General features: G+C 44.1%; 1 protein-coding gene across 2 annotated transcripts in view; it reads right to left on the bottom strand.

Moving 5' to 3' along the window:
- Positions 1-1,303: 1,303 nt before the first annotated feature.
- EPG5 (ectopic P-granules 5 autophagy tethering factor) overlaps positions 1,304-25,950 on the bottom strand; it is a 66,437-nt gene continuing 41,790 nt past the window's right edge. Inside the window, exons 30-45 of one of the 2 annotated variants that reach the window (XM_075268256.1) lie at positions 24,690-24,884; positions 23,389-23,602; positions 21,198-21,358; positions 20,039-20,246; positions 17,913-17,988; positions 17,167-17,270; positions 16,668-16,843; positions 15,457-15,642; positions 13,572-13,781; positions 10,568-10,712; positions 10,105-10,347; positions 9,982-10,008; positions 7,616-7,835; positions 7,261-7,476; positions 5,898-6,012; positions 1,304-2,583 (exon numbers count right to left, since the gene is read on the bottom strand). In XM_075268256.1, coding sequence (XP_075124357.1) covers positions 2,401-2,583; positions 5,898-6,012; positions 7,261-7,476; positions 7,616-7,835; positions 9,982-10,008; positions 10,105-10,347; positions 10,568-10,712; positions 13,572-13,781; positions 15,457-15,642; positions 16,668-16,843; positions 17,167-17,270; positions 17,913-17,988; positions 20,039-20,246; positions 21,198-21,358; positions 23,389-23,602; positions 24,690-24,884 — 2,679 coding nt within the window. In that variant the 3' untranslated portion in view covers positions 1,304-2,400. The remainder of the gene's footprint in view (positions 2,584-5,897; positions 6,013-7,260; positions 7,477-7,615; positions 7,836-9,981; positions 10,009-10,104; positions 10,348-10,567; positions 10,713-13,571; positions 13,782-15,456; positions 15,643-16,667; positions 16,844-17,166; positions 17,271-17,912; positions 17,989-20,038; positions 20,247-21,197; positions 21,359-23,388; positions 23,603-24,689; positions 24,885-25,950) is intronic. The other variant, XM_075268265.1, reaches the window with a different exon arrangement.

Raw genomic sequence — 25,950 nt, 5'->3', positions numbered from 1 at the left:
ATGTAATGTATGTACACAGTGACTGTACCAGCAGAATAGTGAGCGCAGCTCTGGAGTATAATACAGGATGTAACTCAGGATCAGTACAGGATAAGTAATGTAATGTATGTACAAAGCTATAGATTAAGGTGTAATACCCTTTGGCGTATACATATACATGGCTTCTGCACAGAACATATAATCTAGATGCCTCGTTTATCAGATCTATCAGTAAGACTGTCTCTGTTGCCCTTAGTAACTAATCAGTACTCTGTTTTTTATTTTTCCACAGAAATTTAAAAAATTGAAAGCTCTTTTTGCCATGGGCAACAAAGCCGGACTTAGTGTTAGCCGGACTTGATGAACGAGTCTGTTGATCGATTGGTCCCCAACAAATGGCAGCTTAGAGGCGAGTTCCATCATGACGAAAGCCCTTTTATAAATAAATCACATGTACATCAGGAGACACGGCACTTCCACTAGTCACTACAGACACACAATACACATATACATTTCCAATTTGGCAATTAACCCTTCAGCTGCTGATCCAAAACCCCATATTCCAAACCATCTAATAAAGATTATGACGTCTCACCTCTATCCTTCAGGCACGGCGGATCATTGTTGAGCTTTTTGGCACTGTAATACTATATCCCGGGGATTGTAATATATTAAGATCTATCTATGTACCATTAAAGGGCAACTCCGGCAGCATTGCTGCAGTAAACGCTCCTATTGTGGTGAGGGAATAAAATAAATAAAATTGGATAAATATACTTATATCTATAGGTCCCTCCCATCATGCCTGATGATGGAGCACAGATTTAAAGGGGTTGTCCAAAATAAGTCTGGTCTGGGCTGAGTTGACAGCCAGCCCCCAGACCGATCAGCTGTATGGGCCACTTCGGATACCTGTTGTATACACAACATGAGGTCGGCAGCAGTTGACAAGTCAACAGGAGCCAAGCTGCAGTACCGGTGCTGGCCACTATACAGGGTAGCAGCGCCGCACCTCCCATGAGGCGACCTGAAGCGACCGCTTCAGGCGCCGCTATGTCGGGGCTGCGGGGGAGGGCGGCATTTTTGCTGACCTAAGCCAGTCCAGGACAAGCTGTCCTGGACTGGCTTAGCGTCACCATCACCGATCGGTGGATTGGGGCGCCCTGTGGATGCAGCGCTGCTCCAACGGCCGCCCCTCACGCTCAGGCAGAGAGCAGTTCCTCTCCCTGCCTGCTCTCTGCCTGCTGACAACGCTTGCTCCATTCGGCTCCGCCCCATCAGCTTGACCCCGCCCCCTCAGCTTGGCCCCGCCCGTCCCCTCAGCTAAGCCCCGTCCCCTCCGCTCCGCCCCCTCCTCCGGGGGGGGGGGGGGAGGCGGCTTTCCGACGTCCGCCTCAGGCGGCAGAAACCCTAGGTTCACCCCTGCAGGGCAGGCAGCAAATGCGACTCCATACAGCTGATCCTATATACTGTATTTATGGCCTTTCCTAAGCATAAATTCTAGACCACCCCTTTAATACTTACTGTACTCTGAGAACAAGCTTCTCCTGTGCTTACTATCGCCCCCTATTGGAAAATTCCAACACAGGTGTGAAAGGGAAGTGACAACTCCTTTGAACACTTCCCAATCTCATGAGATGTTGTCACATTTTTCATTAAAGTGTTTGTCCAGGATTTAAAAAAACACGGCCGCTTTCTTCCAGAAACGGCGCCACACCTGTCCGTGGGTTATGTCTGGTATTGCACCCCAATTCCATTGAAGTGAATGGCGCTGAGCTGCAATGCCACACATAACCTGTAGACAGGCGTGGCGCTGTTTCTGGGAGAGATCAGCCATGCTTTTCTTATTCTGGACAACCCCTTTAAACAGCTTAATGGGCAAACTAAGCTGAATATCCTTATTACAGCAGCATTACTTTATATAAATACTCTAACACTGCCCCCTAGGGACAGGAATATACATATACATACTTTCCTTTATGGACAAGAGTAGAACTGCTATTCCCGCAGTTTTCACTAAATTCACACTTTACTACAATTAAATTCATTAAAAATCTCCTTAATAAGGCAAAAAGGATGCAGAAACGCCTTATAGGGGAACAATAAATCAGATTTTTCGGAAACTAAATTTGGGTGGAGAGCCCCTTTAAGGCAGTACATACTAGAATTTCGTCTATAATCATGACCTTTGCTGATGATTTTTACCCCTCCCATCCATCTCACACACCCACCCTGTTGTTCCCGCAGATTTGACATCTGGGTGTCTTTGCTTGACTATTGCACACATAAACATCAATACATCATTTTTTTGTTCTAAAAACATGAAATGCGAGGGGTAAGTAGTCACCAAAACAGGGAGGGGGAGAAGAAAAAAAAAAAAACTGCATAAAAAAAGTGTCCCAGAGGCGGGATCGTCCCAGGTTATCGGATAATATTCAGATAATGCACTTCTGGGTACAGGGAGTTGATGAGGAGGGCTAGCAGCGTGTTCCCGTCCTGAAGACAGTGGCCCGGGTAGCGGATAAACTGGACGGCCTGTGAGATCTGCTCCTGATACTCCACATACTGCTTACTGGAGGTCAGCGACTCCACCAGGTTTAATGCCTGGAAGAGAGAAGGACATGGGTTACATCTGAACCGGGCTGTGAAGTAGTGGGAAGGGCAGGACAGTAGAAAATATACATATATATCTAGTTATGTCTACTGATGCTGAGTTACATACTGTATTGTACTACAGAGCTGCATTCATAATTCTGCTGAATGTCAAGGCACACACACTGACTCTACCATCAGAATAGTAAGCGCAGCTCTGGAGTATAATACAGGATGTAACTCAGGATCAGTACAGGATAAGTAATGTAATGTATGTACACAGTGACTGTATCAGCAGAATAGTGAGCGCAGCTCTGGAGTATAATACAGGATGTAACTCAGGATCAGTACAGGATAAGTAATGTAATATATGTACACAGTGACTGTATCAGCAGAATAGTGAGCGCAGCTCTGGAGTATAATACAGGATGTAACTCAGGATCAGTACAGGATAAGTAATGTAATATATGTACACAGTGACTGTATCAGCAGAATAGTGAGCGCAGCTCTGGAGTATAATACAGGATGTAACTCAGGATCAGTACAGGATAAGTAATGTAATGTATGTACACAGTGACTGTACCAGCAGAATAGTGAGCGCAGCTCTGGAGTATAATACAGGATGTAACTCAGGATCAGTACAGGATAAGTAATGTAATGTATGTACACAGTGACTGTACCAGAAGAATAGTGAGCACAGCTCTGGAGTATAATACAGGATGTAACTCAGGATCAGTACAGGATAAGTAATGTAATATATGTACACAGTGACTGTACCAGCAGAATAGTGAGCGCAGCTCTGGAGTATAATACAGGATGTAACTCAGGATCAGTACAGGATAAGTAATGTAATGTATGTACACAGTGACAGCACCAGCAGAACAGTGAGTGCAGCTCTGGAGTATAATACAGGATGTAACCCAGGATCAGTACAGGATAAGTAATGTAATGTATGTACACAGTGACTGTACCAGCAGAATAGTGAGCGCAGCTCTGGAGTATAATACAGGATGTAACTCAGGATCAGTACAGGATAAGTAATGTAATGTATGTACACAGTGACTGTACCAGAAGAATAGTGAGCACAGCTCTGGAGTATAATACAGGATGTAACTCAGGATCAGTACAGGATAAGTAATGTAATGTATGTACACAGTGACTGCACCAGCAGAATAGTGAGCACAGCTCTGGAGTATAATACAGGATGTAACTCAGGATCAGTAAAGGATAAGTAATGTAATGTATGTACACAGTGACTGTGCCAGCAGAATAGTGAGCGCAGCTCTGGAGTATAATACAGGATGTAACTCAGGATCAGTACAGGATAAGTAATGTAATGTATGTACACAGTGACAGCACCAGCAGAATAGTGAGTGCAGCTCTGGAGTATAATACAGGATGTAACCCAGGATCAGTACAGGATAAGTAATGTAATGTATGTACACAGTGACTGTACCAGCAGAATAGTGAGCGCAGCTCTGGAGTATAATACAGGATGTAACTCAGGATCAGTACAGGATAAGCAATGTAATGTATGTACACAGTGACTGTACCAGCAGAATAGTGAGTGCAGCTCTGGAGTATAATACAGGATGTAACTCAGGATCAGTACAGGATAAGTAATGTAATGTATGTACACAGTGACTGCACCAGCAGAATAGTGAGCGCAGCTCTGGAGTATAATACAGGATGTAACTCAGGATCAGTACAGGATAAGTAATGTAATGTATGTACACAGTGACTGCACCAGCAGAATAGTGAGCGCAGCTCTGGAGTATAATACAGGATGTAACTCAGGATCTGTACAGGATAAGTAATGTAATGTACACTCACCGGCCACTTTATTAGGTACACCATGCTAGTAACGGGTTGGACCCCCTTTTGCCTTCAGAACTGCCTCAATTCTTCGTGGCATAGATACAACAAGGTGCTGGAAGCATTCCTCAGAGATTTTGGTCCATATTGACATGATGGCATCACACAGTTGCCGCAGATTTGTCGGCTGCACATCCATGATGCGAATCTCCCGTTCCACCACATCCCAAAGATGCTCTATTGGATTGAGATCTGGTGACTGTGGAGGCCATTGGAGTACAGTGAACTCATTGTCATGTTCAAGAAACCAGTCTGAGATGATTCCAGCTTTATGACATGGCATTGCATTATCCTGCTGAAAGTAGCCATCAGATGTTGGGTACATTGTGGTCATAAAGGGATGGACATGGTCAGCAACAATACTCAGGTAGGCTTTGGCGTTGCAACGATGCTCAATTGGTACCAAGGGGCCCAAAGAGTGCCAAGAAAATATTCCCCACACCATGACACCACCACCACCAGCCTGAACCGTTGATACAAGGCAGGATGGATCCATGCTTTCATGTTGTTGACGCCAAATTCTGACCCTACCATCCGAATGTCGCAGCAGAAATCGAGACTCATCAGACCAGGCAACGTTTTTCCAATCCTCAATTGTCCAATTTCGATGAGCTTGTGCAAATTGTAGCCTCAGTTTCCTGTTCTTAGCTGAAAGGAGTGGCACCCGGTGTGGTCTTCTGCTGCTGTAGCCCATCTGTAGCCTCAAAGTTGGACGTACTGTGCGGCGTTCAGAGATGCTCTTCTGGCTACCTTGGTTGTAACGGGTGGCTATTTGAGTCACTGTTGCCTTTCTATCAGCTCGAACCAGTCTGGCCATTCTCCTCTGACCTCTGGCATCAACAACGCATTTCCGCCCACAGAACTGCCGCTCACTGGATGTTTTTTCTTTTTCGGACCATTCTCTGTAAACCCTAGAGATGGTTGTGCATGAAAATCCCAGTAGATCAGCAGTTTCTGAAATACTCAGACCAGCCCTTCTGGCACCAACAACCATGCCACGTTCAAAGGCACTCAAATCACCTTTCTTCCCCATACTGATGCTCGGTTTGAACTGCAGGAGATTGTCTTGACCATGTCTACATGCCTAAATGCACTGAGTTGCCGCCATGTGATTGGCTGATTAGAAATTAAGTGTTAACGAGCAGTTGGACAGGTGTACCTAATAAAGTGGCCGGTGAGTGTATGTACACAGTGACTGTACTAGCAGAATAGTGAGCACAGCTCTGGAGTATAATACAGAATCAGGAGCAGTACAGAATAAGTAATGTATACTGTATGCAATAACACCAGCAGAACTGTGAATACAGCCCTTGAGGATAATTCATAACTTATGATCTCCACCATTTATCCCTAGTTTAAATAGAGAATAATTCCTCCATCCTGCTCTGTGAAGTAAAATAAGTAAAAGTGGAACGTCTGAGCTCAGACCTAATTTTATATTATAATGTTACCTGCTGAGCTTTTGGTGACAGGTGTAGGCCAGACCCTGCCTTAAGGCGCACTTGATTTTCAGCAGGGATCTGGGCTAAAATAAAGGCTGCCAGACTTCGAGAAATAATCCTAAATCTGAAGAAAAAAAAAAATCATATCAAACATCAAAATATGGGCAAGCACTATACAAGTAACAAAATACACAGGCTTACAATCTAACATCCCTGTGTAACACACACTGGGACTAATCTCAAAGGAAGCGCAGTAACCTAGAAACCTCATATCCTACGTCTTCAATTTCTGCTCTTCCCCCTCTCTCACAGCATGCTGTCTCAGAGAGATCAAATGCAGCTCCATCTCCCTCCTCCATTCTGTTTTATTTACTGGATTATTCCAGGTGGATTTTTGGGGATGGAGGATGGGGATTGGGAGAAACAGGGTGCTGGCAGGTGGGAAATATGCCACTTCCAGCCAGTATTATATAAGATAACCTTTCACGTACTCGCATATATTAGTGACTAGCAGAAGGACCCAGCTTCGCACGGGTATATTTCAATTGTCCAGTTTTGCAGCAGTGTATTCTGTATGTTGTTTGTGTGTCCATAAGCGTCATGTGATCATGTGTATCTCATTTTGGATATCAGTGAAAAACCTGTGATCGGTTGTTATGGATACCTGGAGTACAGCTGTGTAAATGTGACCTTGTGTAACAGTGTCATCCACAGTGCCCTGCTTCTTTAAAGTTGACATACAGCAGTGAAGAAAAATGGCTGGATTGCTATGGAAGTCTGGAGTAAAACTCTAATGCGTGGTACTCTGTACAGAGCCGCGTATATCTAATCCTCCGGCGTGTGGAACTGTGTGCAGATGTGCATATCTAATCCTCCGGCATGTGCAACTGTGTGCAGATGTGCATATCTAATCCTCCGGCGCGTGGAACTGTGTGCAGATGTGCTTATCTAATCCTTCGGCGTGTGGAACTGTGTGCAGATGTGCGTATCTAATCCTCTCGTGTGTGATACTGTGTGCTGACTTGGGTATCTAATCCTCTTATGCGTGTATCTCAGCTTGGATATCAGTATTGGATTGTGCATGTGGAGTGACCCTGTGTATGGCAGTTGGAATATGAGTGAAAGACTTGCAGGTTTGTATTGGCTAATGGGGGGGTCATTGTTTTGGGAATGCTCAGCAACGGTACATCTGAGCGAGTTGAGGCCTCGTCTTAAACCTTCCTGGACACCTGAAGTATCTGTGTGCCAAATTTGGTGAAGATCGGTCCAGTCGTTTGGTCGCGCATAAAGAACAGACAGACAGAAACCCATTTTCATAATATAGAGAGATATGGCGGGTATGCCAAGAGTAACCCTATATACACAGCATTACCTGGCTGAGAGTGGGGACTTCCTTCCAAGGCCAATAGCCCCCAGGATTCCAGTAGACATTCTTTCCTCTCCCAGAAGGCAGAGCCGAGCTTGGACCGACAGCAGGATCCGCAGAACGTTCTCGGTTACTTCACTGTCATTCTGCTCCACTTGAATCAGAGACAACTGCAGAGTCTTATGAAACCACAAGAAGAGTTTGGGTTCTTCATTGACGGAACTAGAAACAAAGTGAATGAAGGAAAACTTAACACATAATACAAATACAGACACATATATAAAAAAGATAAGGGACATGGAAGTTACATCTCATCTTTAGGCTACTACAAAGTGCTGGTTACAATATAGAAGATTTTTACCCTGGTTGCACTTGCTCAATCCACTTGGAAATCTTGACCAGCATCCGCAGCTCGTTGGCGAGGGTCTGTTCTCTGTTCAGACACTGCAGAACATACACGTGAAGGGTCAAGTAACTGCCCAGGGTAAGGCATTCCTGGAGGAACTCCTCGGTAGTAAGTTCAGGCACCTGCAAAGATGCCAGGATTGGTCCCCAGCCTGGATTCTGGGCATGTAGAGATTCTGGGAAGAAAAAAAAAAATGAAGAGATTATATGCATTAATATGTGGAGACCCGCCATCCCTGCACTGTATAAAGGGGACACTACCCAGAATACACTGGAACAAGCAAGAATGCTGGGAGATTCCAGCTCTAAAACCTGCAGAATTGTGCAGAAGTTTGTTTGTTTTTTTTTTTTATTTATTTTCCATGTCAATACCTAGATGAAATAAATAAATAAATAAATAAATAAAAAATCTTTACATTCCGCAGTTTTCACTCTGGCCACTAGGCCTAATAATAGAGCCACACTTCCTGTTCTGTAGATTTCATTGGAGCAGTCACCTCATTTATCAGCACTAACAGGTTTACAATGACAGGTCTATATATAAATATACACCGCTCATAATAGGTGGTGTCACAGCTTATCTACTCCCCCCTCCCTGCACAAGGACCTTTGCACAGCTCACAGAGCATGACCACAACGCTCCTTAGAAAAACATCAGGATTAAGTAAAAATAAAGGTAATGCTATTCCTAGAAGTGATTTTTTGAAGTTAATGGCCTACTCTTAGGATAGGCCATCAATATCGAATCGGTGTGGGGTTGAACTTCTGGCACCTTCACTGATCAGCTGATTAAAGGTCCCGCAACCCCTTTATTGTTTATTAGGCACAGCTCTGTACGTGTAAGGTTTGTAGCAGCTGTTCCTGGGACTACGGCTCTCTGCAGATCAGCCCCATTCGCTTGAATGGGACTGAGCTGCAGTGTGAGGAAGATCTACTACCTGATATACGGAGCAGGGCTTGGTAACCAATGAAGGAATACGATCAGCTGTAAACAAGAAAGTGTCTGCCATATTGCTTACATTACAGTCAAAGGGAACGAACGGAGGGGGCTCCGTTTATGTCCGTTACTCTCATCCCATGACAGCTGACAGCAACAGACCCTGATAACGGTAGTATGAACATATCCTTACTACCGGGATCAGCAACCTTCACCACTCCAACTCCCAGCATGCTCCACTCACTTGTAGAGTTCTATGGACAAGTATGCATGTTGGGAGTTGTAGTGTCACAAGAGCTTTATAACAGGTGATCTAATATGAGAGAGTGCCATCAACTGTACATAGTAAATGAGAACCCCGAATGGGAGGGAAGGTGCTGACATACAGTACGTCTATAATATAGGGGGGTGCAGCTACCCAGAAAGGAGGCCCAAAGGTCGCCCTCACCAAACTAGGGCTGATTAAACTTTGATCTCCTTTCCGATTTCCTTTGATGGCCGGCACAGTCTGTGCTTTGTAATTTTGTTCCTCCTGCCCCGTGGTGCAATGGATTGAGATTTATGATACACAGCCTTCCACTGTCAGAAAGGAAAATATAACTATTTCATGCCAAAAATATCAATTGATCAGTGTATATAGTCAAGGAGAGATTCTGTGGGGGAGGTTGTGGCATAAAAGGGGGCACAATTACTACGTGGGGGCACCTACGGGAGATGGGAAGCTTGTGCGCATGGACATGTTGGCGGTCTGGACCCAGATAGAGAAGGAAAGGGAGAAGTAAATGATGCTAAAATGTACGCGGTGTGATAAAGTCTCACGTTGCGCTTTACCACCATGAACCTTTAGCCTTGCCCCGTGGCGGCCCCTTTCTATGGGGTAGGAAACCTTGCATAGAGAATCGTGTGCAAGTGGGGGTTGGGTGCGACGTTCGTACCTTGGGCCACAAGTAAAGCTTTGGGAATAACCGGGCCCTGATCTAGGGGGGGGGGATCTGTTTATTATAACACATTTGCTACTTATTAAAGGGGTTCACTTCTGGAAATCCCTATCAGACGACGCTTCTCAGTAGGGTCTTTCAAAAGGTCAATCACAAAGTATTCCACAGCCAAGACCCCCCAGTGATCAGCTATAATCCGTGCAGCGCCTCCACAGGAAAAATGCAGCATTACACAGTGTCAATTCAAATCAATGGGTCGTCCAGAAAGAGAGAGGTCTTGGTCATTTCTTTCCACTTTGGTCAGAAGATCCCACTATTAACAGAGGATATATGAAAATGGGTTTTCTAAACTGGACATCCCCTTTAAGTTGGATTACTGCATGCAGACAATATACATTACGTTTTATGTAATGACCTAAAGAGATGCCACCCCATGTCATACATCACCTTGAGACTGTGGGCAGTTGTCGGCAGCTACAAGTCGTTCCCATAAAAAAAAAGAAAAGAATACAATGTGGCTGTATCAACAACTCTTGCCGTGTCGTCTTTGCAGGGAATGGAGGCGCTTACCATCTTTGAAGTATGACAGTATACAGGCTTCAGTCGCCTCTGCCATGTGTTTGATGGATGCCAAGCTCTGGCAGGCTGCTGTGAGGAGCGGCATCACCAACATGCCTTGCACTTTGCTATCAATCCACCTGAGGAGGGCGCCACGCAGCGACTCGGCCGTGGTCACGCTCGCGTTATTCATGACCATCAGAAGCTCCATGAATAAACTGCTCAAAGCCATGTGACGCTTCTGGACCTCCAGATCTGGAAAACAGAGAACACGACACGTATACTGTATAGCTATTACCTATAGGAATTCCCTGGCTTGCCGCGGATTCCACGGTGGAGTCAGTCGCGATGTCCGCGGCTCGAGACTCCCTCCCGATTAGGCCCGTTCATTTGGGCCTATTGAGGAGCGGGATGGCGCGTGGAGAGTTCGCATACCCTTACAGATCACAGTATAGCATGGTAGCAGGTGTATTACCTGGAGGGCTGAAAATGACAATATCATCCAGAAGTTTGGACATCTCTTGTTCTAGAGCAGAAACGCTGATTTTACCGTTCTGTTCTAAGGAGCCCATGAACTGGACCATCTGCTGAATGTAGATGCGGCATTTAGGGGTCACATCCTAGAAGACACAAGCAACAATTAAAGGTGCGCCCGCAAGCTCAGAGAGGGGTGAAAGAGCTATCTAATATATTTTATAGTGAACAGTCACTGACTACAGTGTGAAAACCCAACCTTATACAGAGTACAGAGCGCTATATCTGTACTTATATGTATGTATGTATGTATTACACCTGTACTGTGACATCACTGTGTGTATTATCCCTGTACTGTGACATCACTGTGTGTATTATCCCTGTACTGTGACATCACTGTGTGTATTACCTCTGTACTGTGACATCACTGTGTGTATTATCCCTGTACTGTGACACCACTGTGTGTATTATCTCTGTACTGTGACATCACTGTGTGTATTATCTCTGTACTGTGACATCACTGTGTGTATTATCCCTGTACTGTGACATCACTGTGTGTATTATCTTGTACTGTGACATCACTGTGTGTATTATCTCTGTACTGTGACATCACTGTGTGTATTATCCTGTACTGTGACATCACTGTGTGTATTATCCCTGTACTGTGACATCACTGTGTGTATTATCTCTGTACTGTGACATCACTGTGTGTATTATCTCTGTACTGTGACATCACTGTGTGTATTATCTCTGTACTGTGACATCACTGTGTGTATTATCTCTGTACTGTGACATCAGTGTGTATTATCTCTGTACTGTGACATCACTGTGTGTATTATCTCTGTACTATGACATCACTGTGTGTATTATCCCTGTACTGTGACATCACTGTGTGTATTATCTCTGTACTGTGACATCACTGTGTGTATTATCCTGTACTGTGACATCACTGTGTGTATTATCTCTGTACTGTGACATCAGTGTGTATTATCTCTGTACTGTGACATCACTGTGTGTATTATCTCTGTACTGTGACATCACTGTGTGTATTATCCTGTACTGTGACATCACTGTGTGTATTATCTCTGTACTGTGACATCACTGTGTGTATTATCCTGTACTGTGACATCACTGTGTGTATTATCCCTGTACTGTGACATCACTGTGTGTATTATCTCTGTACTGTGACATCACTGTGTGTATTATCCTGTACTGTGACATCACTGTGTGTATTATCCCTGTACTGTGACATCACTGTGTGTATTATCCCTGTACTGTGACATCACTGTGTGTATTATCTCTGTACTGTGACATCACTGTGTGTATTATCTCTGTACTGTGACATCACTGTGTGTATTATCCTGTACTGTGACATCACTGTGTGTATTATCCCTGTACTGTGACATCACTGTGTGTATTATCTCTGTACTGTGACATCACTGTGTGTATTATCCTGTACTGTGACATCACTGTGTGTATTATCCCTGTACTGTGACATCACTGTGTGTATTATCCCTGTACTGTGACATCACTGTGTGTATTATCTCTGTACTGTGACATCACTGTGTGTATTATCTCTGTACTGTGACATCACTGTGTGTATTATCCTGTACTGTGACATCACTGTGTGTATTATCCCTGTACTGTGACATCACTGTGTGTATTATCTCTGTACTGTGACATCACTGTGTGTATTATCCCTGTACTGTGACATCACTGTGTGTATTATCCCTGTACTGTGACATCACTGTGTGTATTATCTCTGTACTGTGACATCACTGTGTGTATTATCCTGTACTGTGACATCACTGTGTGTATTATCCCTGTACTGTGACATCACTGTGCGTATTATCTCTGTTCTAAGGAGCCCATGAACTGGACCATCTGCTGAATGTAGATGCGGCATTTAGGGGTCACATCCTAGAAGACACAAGCAACAATTAAAGGTGCGCCCGCAAGCTCAGAGAGGGGTGAAAGAGCTATCTAATATATTTTATAGTGAACAGTCTCTGACTACAGTGTGAAAACCCAACCTTATACAGAGTACAGAGCGCTATATCTGTACTTATATGTATGTATGTATTACACCTGTACTGTGACATCACTGTGTGTATTATCCCTGTACTGTGACATCACTGTGTGTATTATCCCTGTACTGTGACATCACTGTGTGTATTATCTCTGTACTGTGACATCACTGTGTGTATTATCTCTGTACTGTGACATCACTGTGTGTATTATCCTGTACTGTGACATCACTGTGTGTATTATCCCTGTACTGTGACATCACTGTGTGTATTATCTCTGTACTGTGACATCACTGTGTGTATTATCCCTGTACTGTGACATCACTGTGTGTATTATCTCTGTACTGTGACATCACTGTGTGTATTATCCTGTACTGTGACATCACTGTGTGTATTATTCCTGTACTGTGACATCACTGTGTGTATTATCTCTGTACTGTGACATCACTGTGTGTATTATCCTGTACTGTGACATCACTGTGTGTATTATCCCTGTACTGTGACATCACTGTGTGTATTATCCCTGTACTGTGACATCACTGTGTGTATTATCTCTGTACTGTGACACCACTGTGTGTATTATCTCTGTACTGTGACATCACTGTGTGTATTATCTCTGTACTGTGACACCACTGTGTGTATTATCCTGTACTGTGACATCACTGTGTGTATTATCTCTGTACTGTGACATCACTGTGTGTATTATCTCTGTACTGTGACATCACTGTGTGTATTATCCTGTACTGTGACATCACTGTGTGTATTATCTCTGTACTGTGACATCACTGTGTGTATTATCCCTGTACTGTGACATCACTGTGTGTATTATCCTGTACTGTGACATCACTGTGTGTATTATCTCTGTACTGTGACATCACTGTGTGTATTATCTCTGTACTGTGACACCACTGTGTGTATTATCTCTGTACACATGGCTTATTCTCATCTCCGTCCATATACGCCACCTCCTGTACTTACAGAATAAATGCTGCAGTCTGGGAAAGAGGAGAGTCCTGCAGACACACGGAGAAGCTTCAGGAGCAGCTCATCTGCCAGGTGGGTGCTCAGGATTACAGAGGGAGGGTAATGGCTGCTGAAATACCCCATGACATTTTGATAAGATACGGCATCCACCAGGTGCCAGGATAATGTGCCAGCTTGCCCTAAGAGGCTGATCAGTGGCGCCCCCTGTAGAAATATAGACAATGATCAGGAGTTCTTAAAGGAACACTTCATGCAGTAACATACGTCTTTCTTTATAGCTTCCTTTCCTCTCATTTGTCTCATAATACGATCAAAACTGTGACAAATACTTAAAATATTGTATTCGTGTCTCTGAGATCAGACTTGTCTCCAACCATAATGTAAAAGTCCTCCGCAATAAGAGACCATAAATGGAACACCCCGCCCACCTAGAAAAGACCGAATTATTAACCCTTAATCCTTAAAGAGGTTTTCTGGCAAGAATTTTTTTTTTTTTTTTATACAGGTGTGTTAGTGCTAGTTATAGGGTAATAAGTGCACCCATATAGTGTGTGGAGTGATTTCTGGGTGTCTCTGGTTGCTGTTGGCATTCTCTGCGTTTACATGGTGCAGCTTCCTGTGTATCTCCTACACTCCCCCTCCCTGTCTCACTAACCAAGCGATCCCGCCCATCACTAGCCCCTCCCACCCTCTCTTGTCTCTAGAGCCTAGCAATTCCGCCCATAACTAGCCCCTCCCACCCTTTTTTCTACTGTAGCCTAGCAATCCCGCCCATCACTAGCCCCTCCCACCCACGTCTCTTTAGCTGAGCAATCCCGCCCATCACTAGCCCCCCCCATCCTTTGTCTCTTTATCTGAGCAATCCCTCCCATCACTAGCCCCGCCCATCCTTTTTTCTCTCTTTTACCTAGCAATCCTGCCCATCACTAGCCCCTCCCACCCTCATCTCTTTATCCTAGAAAACCCGCCCATCACTAGACCCTTCCATCCTTTTTTCTCTCTTTAGCATAGCAATCCTGCCCCTCCCCACCCCCGTTTCCCTAGCTAACCTATTCCGTTCACGGCTAGAAGAGAGGAAGAGGGGAGTAGCCATCCTGGACACAAGAAGGTTTGGTAAGTATTGATGGGGAGAGCAAAGAGTAATGGTGCCGGTTCTGTTTCAGAAGCGGTGAAACGGAACGTCACCGAATTATCAGGAAGTGTCCCTGGAGCAGTCTTGTGACCACTACAGGGACATAGGTAATTATAGATTTTTATTTTTTTTTAAATTGAAGTAAATTAGAAGTTTGGTGGGAAGGGGATTCATGTTTAATGTATCCCAGACACCCTCTTTAATATGCTGCCCGCTACATGGCTTTTGGGTTCTGGCTGTATTATACAGTCGCCACTTGGGATTAGCTGCAGGAGTCAATAAATAATGTCATGATCATAGGCGATGGTGGCAATGGGTATTTAGGAGCAAGTTTTTCCCCTGTCAGACCCTCGGGTTCCTCACGGAGACACTGGGGGTTCCTTTCTCTATTACACATAGGAAGCCTATATACTATGTACTGCAGTATAATGTACAGGGAATCGGGCAATCTCAAGTTCAAGTCCCCTTGTGTGACAGAATAAAAAAGATACTTTTTTTTTATTGAGTATAAAAACAAATAATCTAAAAAAATAATGTTATTTTTCGTTTCTAGTATATCTTCTCTTCTCAGCATATGTGTGTCTACGTCTGTAATATATTACTGTGTGTTATCCTGTATCTGTATTACTATGCTGCTGTAACATACTGATATTTCCCCACCGTGGGACTATTAAAAGATTATCTTATCTTATCTCTTAAAGATCCCTTTAATTTCACAATGGTGTAGTAAGTCTTCATACAACGCACCGGTTCATCTATGAGCTTCTCCTCTTTGGTGAGAAAGACCAGCATGTACAAGAGGCAAACTAGCATGCGATGGGTTTCTGGCCGAGGAACGGGACCCCAGGCGTCAGCCAAGACGTTCATCCAGTTTACATCACATAAGACACCTCCCAGAAACAGGAAACAGCTTTTGGGGCTCCCTCGCTCCACCTAGTGGACAAGAACAATTAGTGCAGGTAATCCATGACCACAATGTCCGGGCTGAGGCCACACGTTATGCCGCGATTTTTTTATTGCAGACTTTGATTTGTTTTCGTCCACGTGTGGATGTTATAGAAGGGAAATGTATAATAACTTCCATTATATTTCTCATCTCTTGGCTTTGGTTTAAAAAAAAAATGCAGTAAAATCGGCAACAAAAAAATGCAGCTTGTCTGTAATGTGTGGCCTCAGCTTAAAGGTATTGTCCATAAATAAAGCTGCTTTCATCCAAACACAGCCTACACCTGTATATAGGTTGTATCTGCTACTGCGGCTCAACCCTATCATGAGTGGGGCTGAGCTGCAATACCACACACAACCTATAAACAGAAATGGCGCTGTTTCAGGAAAACAGCAGCTAGGTTTCTTTAAAGGGGCTCTAGCATCAAAATTCGGCCCTATAAGCCCCACAAAAGGCTATTTGCATCAAGTCGTCTTACACATTTGCATTGAGCTGTGGCTCTGTTATTCTTCCTGGAATTTTATGATTAGTTTGGCATTTGGGCAGTAGCTACACAATCTGACCCGGTCCTATCAGCAATACTAGTGTTAGACTGTGTGGGCAATGGGAAAGGTAACACCCCAATTTCATATTCTATATAAATTTCCCAGGAAGAGTAACAGAGGAACACAAAAAAAAACCCAGAAAAGGGGTTAGAAGAAAAGCCACAGAACTTATTTCATGGAGGTGTAGTTACTAAAACAGACATGTCAGATGAGAGGTATTTGTGATCTGTGGGGTTCTGACAACCAGACCCCACACAGATCAACTGGTGTCAGAAGCCGCCAGTGGAGGGCAGCGCTGCCCCTGTTTAAGCTCCTATTCAGGACTGCTCAGTGTTCTGCTTCTAATTTCTGAAATCCAAAATTATCATCCTGCTCCGTGATAAAATCAGTGTCAAATTATCAGAATTTCCTATTAGTAGACGCCATAGTAATGTAATACCCTCCCCCTCCAATAGGGGTCCTCTCACCTTGAAAAACTCTTCCATTAGAGTCTGATCAGGATACATGTCCTTCCAGGGCAGTTTATGATACTCAGAGTGATAAGTATATAAAATATACTCTGGGTACATGGGTGCGGTGCAGGACTCACAATAGTGCATTAGATGTAACCACAGCGCCCCCTGCTGGCCAGGCAGAAGGTGATCTGCAAGAAGATGAAGAAGCAGCTTTAACAGATTTATACAGGTTTGTAAGATGCATGTAATGCCAGCTGCCAGGTTCCGGACCATTCTGGCTTTACAGATGTTAAAGGGAATGTCTTATCCGAAAAAATAACAAACAAACCCTGTGTAGTCCTCTCCTTTATATACAGTCCCCTCCATTCATCCTGTTCTCCTTCCTAATACACATCTGTTATATTAGATGCAAATAGAAGATGATGGAAGGGAGTATGACTTAAAGGATCTGACTCAATAAGAGTCAGTATTACAAAAGTTGCATGTTATACGTACCAAATCCTGCACTTACCCTGAAATTTCTGATGCAGCAACAAAATACAGTCGCAAAACAGCTGGACCAATATGAGCGCGTTTCGGTTGTCACTTTCCAGCCAGGGATAGCAACGCTGGTTACTGAAAAAAGGGCAGAGGAGATGCTGAAGGCACTGGACAGACGGTATCTATAGGTTCATGCAGAATCATCCTTATACATATCTGTCCTGGTCATGTGATGGGCCTACGGGTGCACGGCTCATTACATTACAAGAATTGTGCTAAAATTGGAAGAATACTGTATATACGCCAGCTTATTACCCCAAAGCAGTGAGTATTGGAGCGGCGGCAATGGAAGAGGCGGGGGATTGAACTGGTGAGTTCCTTTTAGCACAATTCCTGGTTATGGGAAACTTTTTGAACATCTTGGAGTTGGCTCCACACATTCACTCTGGCCACTAAGCCTAATAATAGTTTCCTTATTCTGTAGATTTCGTTGTAGGAGTCAGCACAGGCAGGATTATGGTGATAGGTGACATCTCTATATCGATAACTCATAAATGTGTACAGAAAATGAATGAAAGAAATGGAATCAAAATGTAAGAACTGGTAAGGAAAAAAAAAGTGTGATTATATGGTTTCAATGAGAGGAGCGGGTGATTCATTCCCTTTAAAGCTTTGTTATTGGTGACCACCCTAGGCGTAGAATATATACACGTGGCTATAAAGTACCTTGATATGATGAATCACATGTAACATGTCAGAGACAATATGTTGTCCTACCTGTTATCATCTTTATCCAGGACCATTATCCAAGGCTTAAAGAGCTCGGTGACCACTGAATGGAGAGACTTCAGCACTAAAAAAGGAGGTGAAGACGACAAGCAGCTTGGGTTAGTAAATAAACCACTATAGGGCTTATTGAGAATTAATAATTCTGCCGCATCGATCAACTGAAGACTAGCTGGGGCTGACACCCGTGACCCCGGCCGATCAGCTGTTTGAAGAGGCTGCAGCATTCAGATCAGCGCTGCAGCTTCTTCATTCCTTACCCAGCAGTGCGATGTATATTTGTACAGCGGCTTTGTTCATCCCATTCACTCGAACGGCACAATGGCATGTGGCCAAAGAATGTGACATCCCATGGCCTGTAAGGCAGTAGTGGTTCAATGCTTCAGCTGATCTGCAGGGGTCCTTGGTATCGGACCCCCACTGGTCTTCAAATGATGACCTATCTTAAGGGCAGATGATCAAATAATAAAAGTTCTACCAAGTCCCTTTAATAAATTGAGATCTTAGGCTGCTCCTCCAAGTGAGGGAGGATTCTGTCCCTGACCCTGCAGTAGATTCTGCCCTAAATCTGCCTCCCATTATTATCGATGGCGTTCCTTCGCGGCTACATGGCAGCCGAATATGGTGGCGGAAAATGAAGAGGCGTTGTAATTCCCCACAACCACCACTATACAGTGAGTGGAGCTGCAGCGCCGCTCTTATTACTTGAATAGGATCAACCTGCACGTGCCCCTCACCCACTGCACCAGCTTTTGGGTAGGAGACTGCCAGGACTGCTGACTTGTGCGGGGTCCAGGTGTCGGACCCCCAGAGATTCCATACTGATGAAATATTCTGTGGATCTGACATCAGTATAAAAAACACATAGTGAGATGTGGCCACAACACAATTGGCGACTTTAAGGAGTCTCATACAATGAAACATTTACCCGAGTTTGCCCTTAATGATCCGATTTGGAAAAAGCAACTGTGCAAATGCACTCGGAGAAATGAAGGGAAATCGATGTATCTTTGTAGACATCTTGTAGTCTATGCTACTACAACTGACAATGCCGATTCTAGGGAAATATTCTCTTACATGGCTCCCACAACCTCTTCCAGATACTCAGTAAGTAGGGTTGAGCGATCGTGTTCGGAAAAGATCGGATTCCGATCGGCGATCGAGAAAATTTCACGATCGCCGATCGGGATTCTGAACACGATCTTTTTAGATGGGATCAAAATCTGTGATTATTTCCCACAATGCTTTGCTACTGGCCAAGCATTGTGGGAAAAGCTAACAATGTTAGCCTTCACACTGAGTATACACTCCGCTCATTCTGAGCGGAGTGTATACTCAGTGTGAGGGCTCTGCTGCGGTTCCATAGGAATGAATGGAAGCAGCTGGCACACAGCCTTAACCCCTTGCGCGCCGGCTGCATCCATTCATTCATGGGAGACTAGCTAACATCTCTAATAACTACTTACCTGCAGAGATGGCTGGTCTGGTGCCCGGTGTTCTCGTTCTTCTTCGCCTCGCTGCCCCCCACTTCCCAGGTTAGTGTTAAAGAGCTAGGAAGAAGGCGGGGCTTGTGGCTTAGGAGAGTGTGGGCGGGTACAGGGCGGGGAGATGTGACGTTTCCCCTCCCAGTACCCGCCCACACTCTCCTAACCCGCCCACACTCTCCTAACCTGGGAGGCAGGGGGCAGCGAGGCAAAGAAGAACGAGAACACCGGGCACCAGACCAGCCATCTCTGCAGGTAAGTGGACACCAGGGGGGACTAAGTAGCCAGAGGATTAAAAAAAAAAAAATCCTCTGGCTACTTAGTGATTAAAAAAATTCACTTCACAGCGTGGATTCTAACAATTAAAGTGTTCAATTCTTAGATTCCATGCTGTATAGTGAATAGGATTGTTTTTAAAATCCGATCTCTGATTAGTAAAAAAAATCCCATTGACTTGCATTGGGATCGGAATTGGGATCGAGATCGGGTTCGAATGAAAAATGATCGGAAATCGGATTTCAAAATCGAACCAGAAAAGTCAAGTTCGGCTCAACCCTACCAGTAAGATGTCATACACCTCCTGGATGATAGCCGCTGCCATGCTGGAGACAGAGCTTGTACATTGTTTCTTACCTGCCAGAACTGCGGGACTTCCCATCAGTTCTTGTTTGATCCCGAGAAGCTCATAATCGATGTGGCTCTTCACCAGATATTCCAGGAAGGTCTTCACCTCAGGGATATATGGACTCCACTTTGACAGCAAACCAAAGCTCTGAAAGTCCGGCTTAGAAAGACGCAACTTGCTGAAAAAGTCTGAAAGCCACTTAATAGTCTCCAGAACCTGGAAGGAAAATTGGGCATCTGAAGTAATGAAGTCTACAATACTCCTGTCTTGCCTGGCAAATCTTAAGGGTTGAAGGGATTATTCATGTCGGATTTCATTATGGCCTGTCCTTTGTACACACAGGGGTGTCTGGAGCAGCCTATTCCCTCACCCTACTTGGCTGAGGGTGCAAGTGTATAGGGGAGCAAGGAAGGTATAGCTGTTGGCCAATGGGCAAAGAGTTTTGCTGAGAGCTGTTGATGGTATATGGGTATCTTAAGGGGGATACCAAGGAACTTACTTCAGTGGGTTCTATTTTGGCTGATTCAGGGGTTTATAGACAGGGTCACGGAACCGGCACCCGATTTGATGCACCTCCTCTCCGGTGTCCATTGGTATTACCTATACTATGGACACTGGCAGAATAGATCAATGTAGTCGTATAGCCAGCCACCTTAGTACAGGTAACATTCGACTCCCTCAGATATAGAAACTAGCCTGTAGCCATGGGGTTCAGCTGAAACAGAACGGGGGGGGGGGGGGGAGTGGATGTTTAAATAGTTCTCAGATGGCCCTTTAATTCTGTAAGTGTCTTAAATGACAATAGAAGTGTTTCCCACGTCCCTGCGGCCTTACTGCTTCTCCTGGCATCCTATAGAATAAGATTTCTCATGATCACACATGCATGAGTGACAATGGAAGATGTGTATGGTAATCTGTGATCCCCCATTACTTCTGCCCCCTGATAGGAGCTCCAGCAAAGTTAGGGGATTCTGCTGTCAGAACCCCGCATGATTTCTGCAAGCAATAAAGTGCCGAGAACACAAACTGAAAAAAAATAGTGGCCAGGTGACTGTGTGACTAAAGATCAGAGACATATCTAGTATACATATACTGCAATAATATAATAGCCATAGCTTTCCTGAAGGAGCATTCCCTACGGATATCGGACAACCGACAATGCACTACCTGCTCTGCTGACAACATCATTTTGTTAGTGCAATTTGGAAAGATGAGGGGGTCTTTGGAATCCACTTTGACGGTGTTTGGCAGTACTCTTGGGGTGTAACACCCCACAGCCTTCAGAGAGGTTCTCCAGCACTCGGGGCTTAGCAGCTGCTCCGAGGAACCTGAAATAGGAGGAAAAAGCATTCAAGTCATTTGATGGATATGTGTATCGCATTATTGTTTTTACTTTTATATGTGTTCTAGGAAAGGGAGGTGATGGGGTCTAAAACCACAGGGGGTCTGATCACTAATACAATGCATTACAATGCTAATGCAATGAAAAATGTCAGCAGTTCTCTTACAGGCTTCACAAAGCAGCCTGTAATAGAAGTTAAAGGAGTTATTCAGACCAATACTAAGAGACAATGTTGCCCAATATTAAGGTTATTGTTGAATAATGAAAAGTTGTACAATTTTCTAATCTACTTTCTGTATCAATTTCTTACGGTTTTCTAAATCTCTGCTTGTTGTCATTCATTCTGCTTACTTCCAGTGGATAAAAATCAGTCTATGGTCATGTGATATACAGTCCATGGTCATGTGATATACAGTCCATGGTCATGTGATATACAGTCCATGGTCATGTGCTATACAGTCCATGGTCATGTGCTATACAGTCCATGGTCATGTGCTATACAGTCCATGGTCATGTGCTATACAGTCCATGGTCATGTGCTATACAGTCCATGGTCATGTGATACACAGTCCATGGTCATGTGATATACAGTCCATGGTCATGTGATATACAGTCCATGGTCATGTGCTAAACAGTCCATGGTCATGTGATATACAGTCCATGGTCATGTGATATACAGTCCATGGTCATGTGATATACAGTCCATGGTCATGTGATATACAGTCCATGGTCATGTGCTATACAGTCCATGGTTATGTGCTATACAGTCCATGGTCATGTGATATACAATCCATGGTCATGTGATATACAGTCCATGGTCATGTGCTATACAGTCCATGGTCATGTGATACACAGTCCATGGTCATGTGCTATACAGTCCATGGTCATGTGATATACAGTCCATGGTCATGTGCTATACAGTCCATGGTCATGTGCTATACAGTCCATGGTCATGTGCTATACAGTCCATGGTCATGTGATATACAGTCCATGGTCATGTGATACACAGTCCATGGTCATGTGTTATACAGTCCATGGTCATGTGATATACAGTCCATGGTCATGTGATATACAGTCCATGGTCATGTGATAGACAGTCCATGGTCATGTGATAGACAGTCCATGGTCATGTGATACAGTCCATGGTCATGTGCTATACAGTCCATGGTCATGTGATATACAGTCCATGGTTATGTGATATACAGTCCATGGTCATGTGATACACAGTCCATGGTTATGTGATATACAGTCCATGGTCATGTGATATACAGTCCATGGTCATGTGATATACAGTCCATGGTCATGTGATATACAGTCCATGGTCATGTGATATACAGTCCATGGTCATGTGATATACAGTCCACGGTCATAGGCGTTAGCTCTGAGTCTCCTCTGTATAATACAGCCTTATACTGCACTATTATGGTGGATGTTGGAAATGGTTTAAAACAAGACTAAGATCGCTTTTGTCCATGATATCACCCCCCATTATAAATAGCATACCTACAATTTAACTCCTTAAATGTTGTCCGCAGCATCTAAGTTGAAAAGTTCATAATGACAGACTCCCCCCCCCCCCCTTCATTTTCCCCAACAAAAATTGGTATGACCATTTCTGGAAATCCCTAAAGTAATATTACTATGTTATTTATTCCACATGATAAACTCAGAAGCCAGAATTGATGTTTTTTGATCATCTCACCTACCAAAAAAAAAAAGCAATACAAACTGATCAAAAAGTCTTATTTACCTGCAAAATACAAGGTCTGGTAAAGCTACGCTGAAATAAAATGTCAGAAGTTATGAAAGGGTGAATGCAGAGAGGGATAACATGTTACTGGTGTAAGATGTGTTAGAGAAGGCACCAGACCTGGGTGCCAGGAATATTTACTGGAGCCATCAATTAAAAATCTATTAAAAAAAAAAAAAAAAAAAAAAAGCATTTTGGGAGTGTTTTTGCAATTTTAGTGCGATAGTGGGTTACGTTCACATATGGTATTACAAAAGCAGGCTTACTCTGCATTAGCAGTCTCAGGCAGTCGCTGTAATGGTCCGGGAACTGGTAGCGTAGAATGGAGCTCCAGTGCTTACAAAAGATATTGAAAGGCATCAGCATATCCTCCTCGGGGGCCAGGCCACACAGGCTCAGAGCCATGTGCACCGACTCCAGTAGTTTGCTCCGCTCAGACATGGAGGGTTTGGCAGAATTCAACCAGTGGTTGAGATCAAACTGCAATAATATAATATAAAACAATAATAGGAGACATTCTGTAATGCAAGTATTACCACACTCTGAAAAAAAAAACAACAACACCAATATGGTGGTGTGTTTTAGTCAACATATTAATATTTACTGAGAGGGTGTCTTGTACATGTGCGGCGTACTGACTTTGTGTAACACCAGCGCTCTGTGCTTGCTGGTATACGGTCTTCCATGCTACCTCTGTCTGTGCTTGTGTCTCTTTAAGAATGAGTGTTCTTACCTGCTAAGGTTCCTTCTGTCAATCCCTGTGTACCTGTCTACTTCTCCATCCATGATCTGGCTGAGCAATGAGTTTAGTTCCTGCTTTGTTTTGATACCCAAATGCTGTTTGATGATAGAGTTTCTGTCTGAACCATGTCCTAGTCTGTCTACCACGTTTGGAAATAGATCCGTCTGTTTTATATGCTTGGTCTCTGGGCTTCTGCCACAAATCTGTTACCATGTGGACACATTGCCCTATTGTTTATTTCAGTGTGGACGAGTAGTATTTTAAGCATGTTTGCATTTCAGCTATCACTGGATGTAGGCCGTTCCATCTGCTAAGGTTCCTTCTGTCAATCCCTGTGTACCTGTCTACTTCTCTATCCATGCTCTGGCTGAGCAATCAGTTTAGTTCAGTGTGGATGAGTAGTATTTTAAGCATGTTTGCATTTCAGCTATCACAAATAGCGTTTTCAACAGTGAATTGCTCTAAAACTATAAATTCTATCATGAAGTCCTTGATATCATTTTAAAGATGAGATTCTCATCTTTAAAATGAATTTTAAAGAATCAAGATATGTTCAGGCAGTCCAGACATATCGGCATTAGTAGGGAGGACGTATTAGCTACGTCCTCGGCTACTGAAGGGCCACCCTGGGAGGACGTAGAGCCGACGTCCTCGGCAGGGAAAGGGTTAACGTCGCAGTACTAACATTACAACTGTCTGAACTGTATGTATCCTACAGAAAAGCAAACTCCATTCTAATATCAGGACAAGTAACCCTGCTACACCTATGCCATTCCCCAGATGTATCTCCAGACGTCGGTCTTTGGTTAGTGACACACCACCTACCTTAGTCAGCAGCATAAAGATCACATCGCTATTGTCTTCAGAAATGGCTTCCACCACTTTCTCATACAAATGCACAAATTCTCCAGGAGAGGCGGCAGGGGTGAAATATGGCGACAGCAGGTTACACAATCTCCGATTCTGCAATATAGTTTGCAGTATGGGCCGACATTCGGACTGGGTGCCACTTATAAACACCTAAGGTGTAAAAGAACAAAGACTCCTTTAAATTTTTGTTGTTAAAGGCAATTCACAGATCTACACGGTATAAAGAGACTATATTCCCTGTCTTGAGTGCACATGTAAATGGTTACGGTCTATAGCAGGATTTTAGCCTAGGCCCCCAGTGCTGAGAGACAACAGGGTCAACTTGTCTCTTGATCAGGTTCCACCTTTTGCAATCCAAATTAGAAAGTAGGCAAAGTGGCAAACAGTGGTTACAGGACATAAATACTGATCCTTAGAGTAGGCCTCAATATCAAATCTGGGGAGGGGGCGAGTCCGACACCCCTCAGCTGTCCCTCAGTGCTGTTCACTGAATATCAAGAACAGCACCACACATTGCATAGGGGCCGTGTTTGGTATTGCAGCTCAGCCCCATGACTCTATAACTATGGAGAAGTACAGGTATACACTCACCGGCCACTTTATTAGGTACACCTGTCCAACTGCTCGTTAACACTTAATTTCTAATCAGCCAATCACATGGCGGCAACTCAGTGCATTTAGGCATGTAGACATGGTCAAGACAATCTCCTGCAGTTCAAACCGAGCATCAGTATGGGGAAGAAAGGTGATTTGAGTGCCTTTGAACGTGGCATGGTTGTTGGTGCCAGAAGGGCTGGTCTGAGTATTTCAGAAACTGCTGATCTACTGGGATTTTCACGCACAACCATCTCTAGGGTTTACAGAGAATGGTCCGAAAAAGAAAAAACATCCAGTGAGCGGCAGTTCTGTGGGCGGAAATGCGTTGTTGATGCCAGAGGTCAGAGGAGAATGGCCAGACTGGTTCGAGCTGATAGAAAGGCAACAGTGACTCAAGTAGCCACCCGTTACAACCAAGGTAGCCAGAAGAGCATCTCTGAACGCCGCACAGTACGTCCAACTTTGAGGCAGATGGGCTACGGCAGCAGAAGACCACACCGGGTGCCACTCCTTTCAGCTAAGAACAGGAAACTGAGGCTACAATTTGCACAAGCTCATCGAAATTGGACAATTGAAGATTGGAAAAACGTTGCCTGGTCTGATGAGTCTCGATTTCTGC

Source organism: Leptodactylus fuscus, chromosome 1, assembly GCF_031893055.1.
Source record: "Leptodactylus fuscus isolate aLepFus1 chromosome 1, aLepFus1.hap2, whole genome shotgun sequence".
Taxonomy (NCBI): domain Eukaryota; kingdom Metazoa; phylum Chordata; class Amphibia; order Anura; family Leptodactylidae; genus Leptodactylus; species Leptodactylus fuscus.
Note: the sequence above shows the minus strand (reverse complement) of the source record. Positions and strands in the feature narration are given on the sequence as shown.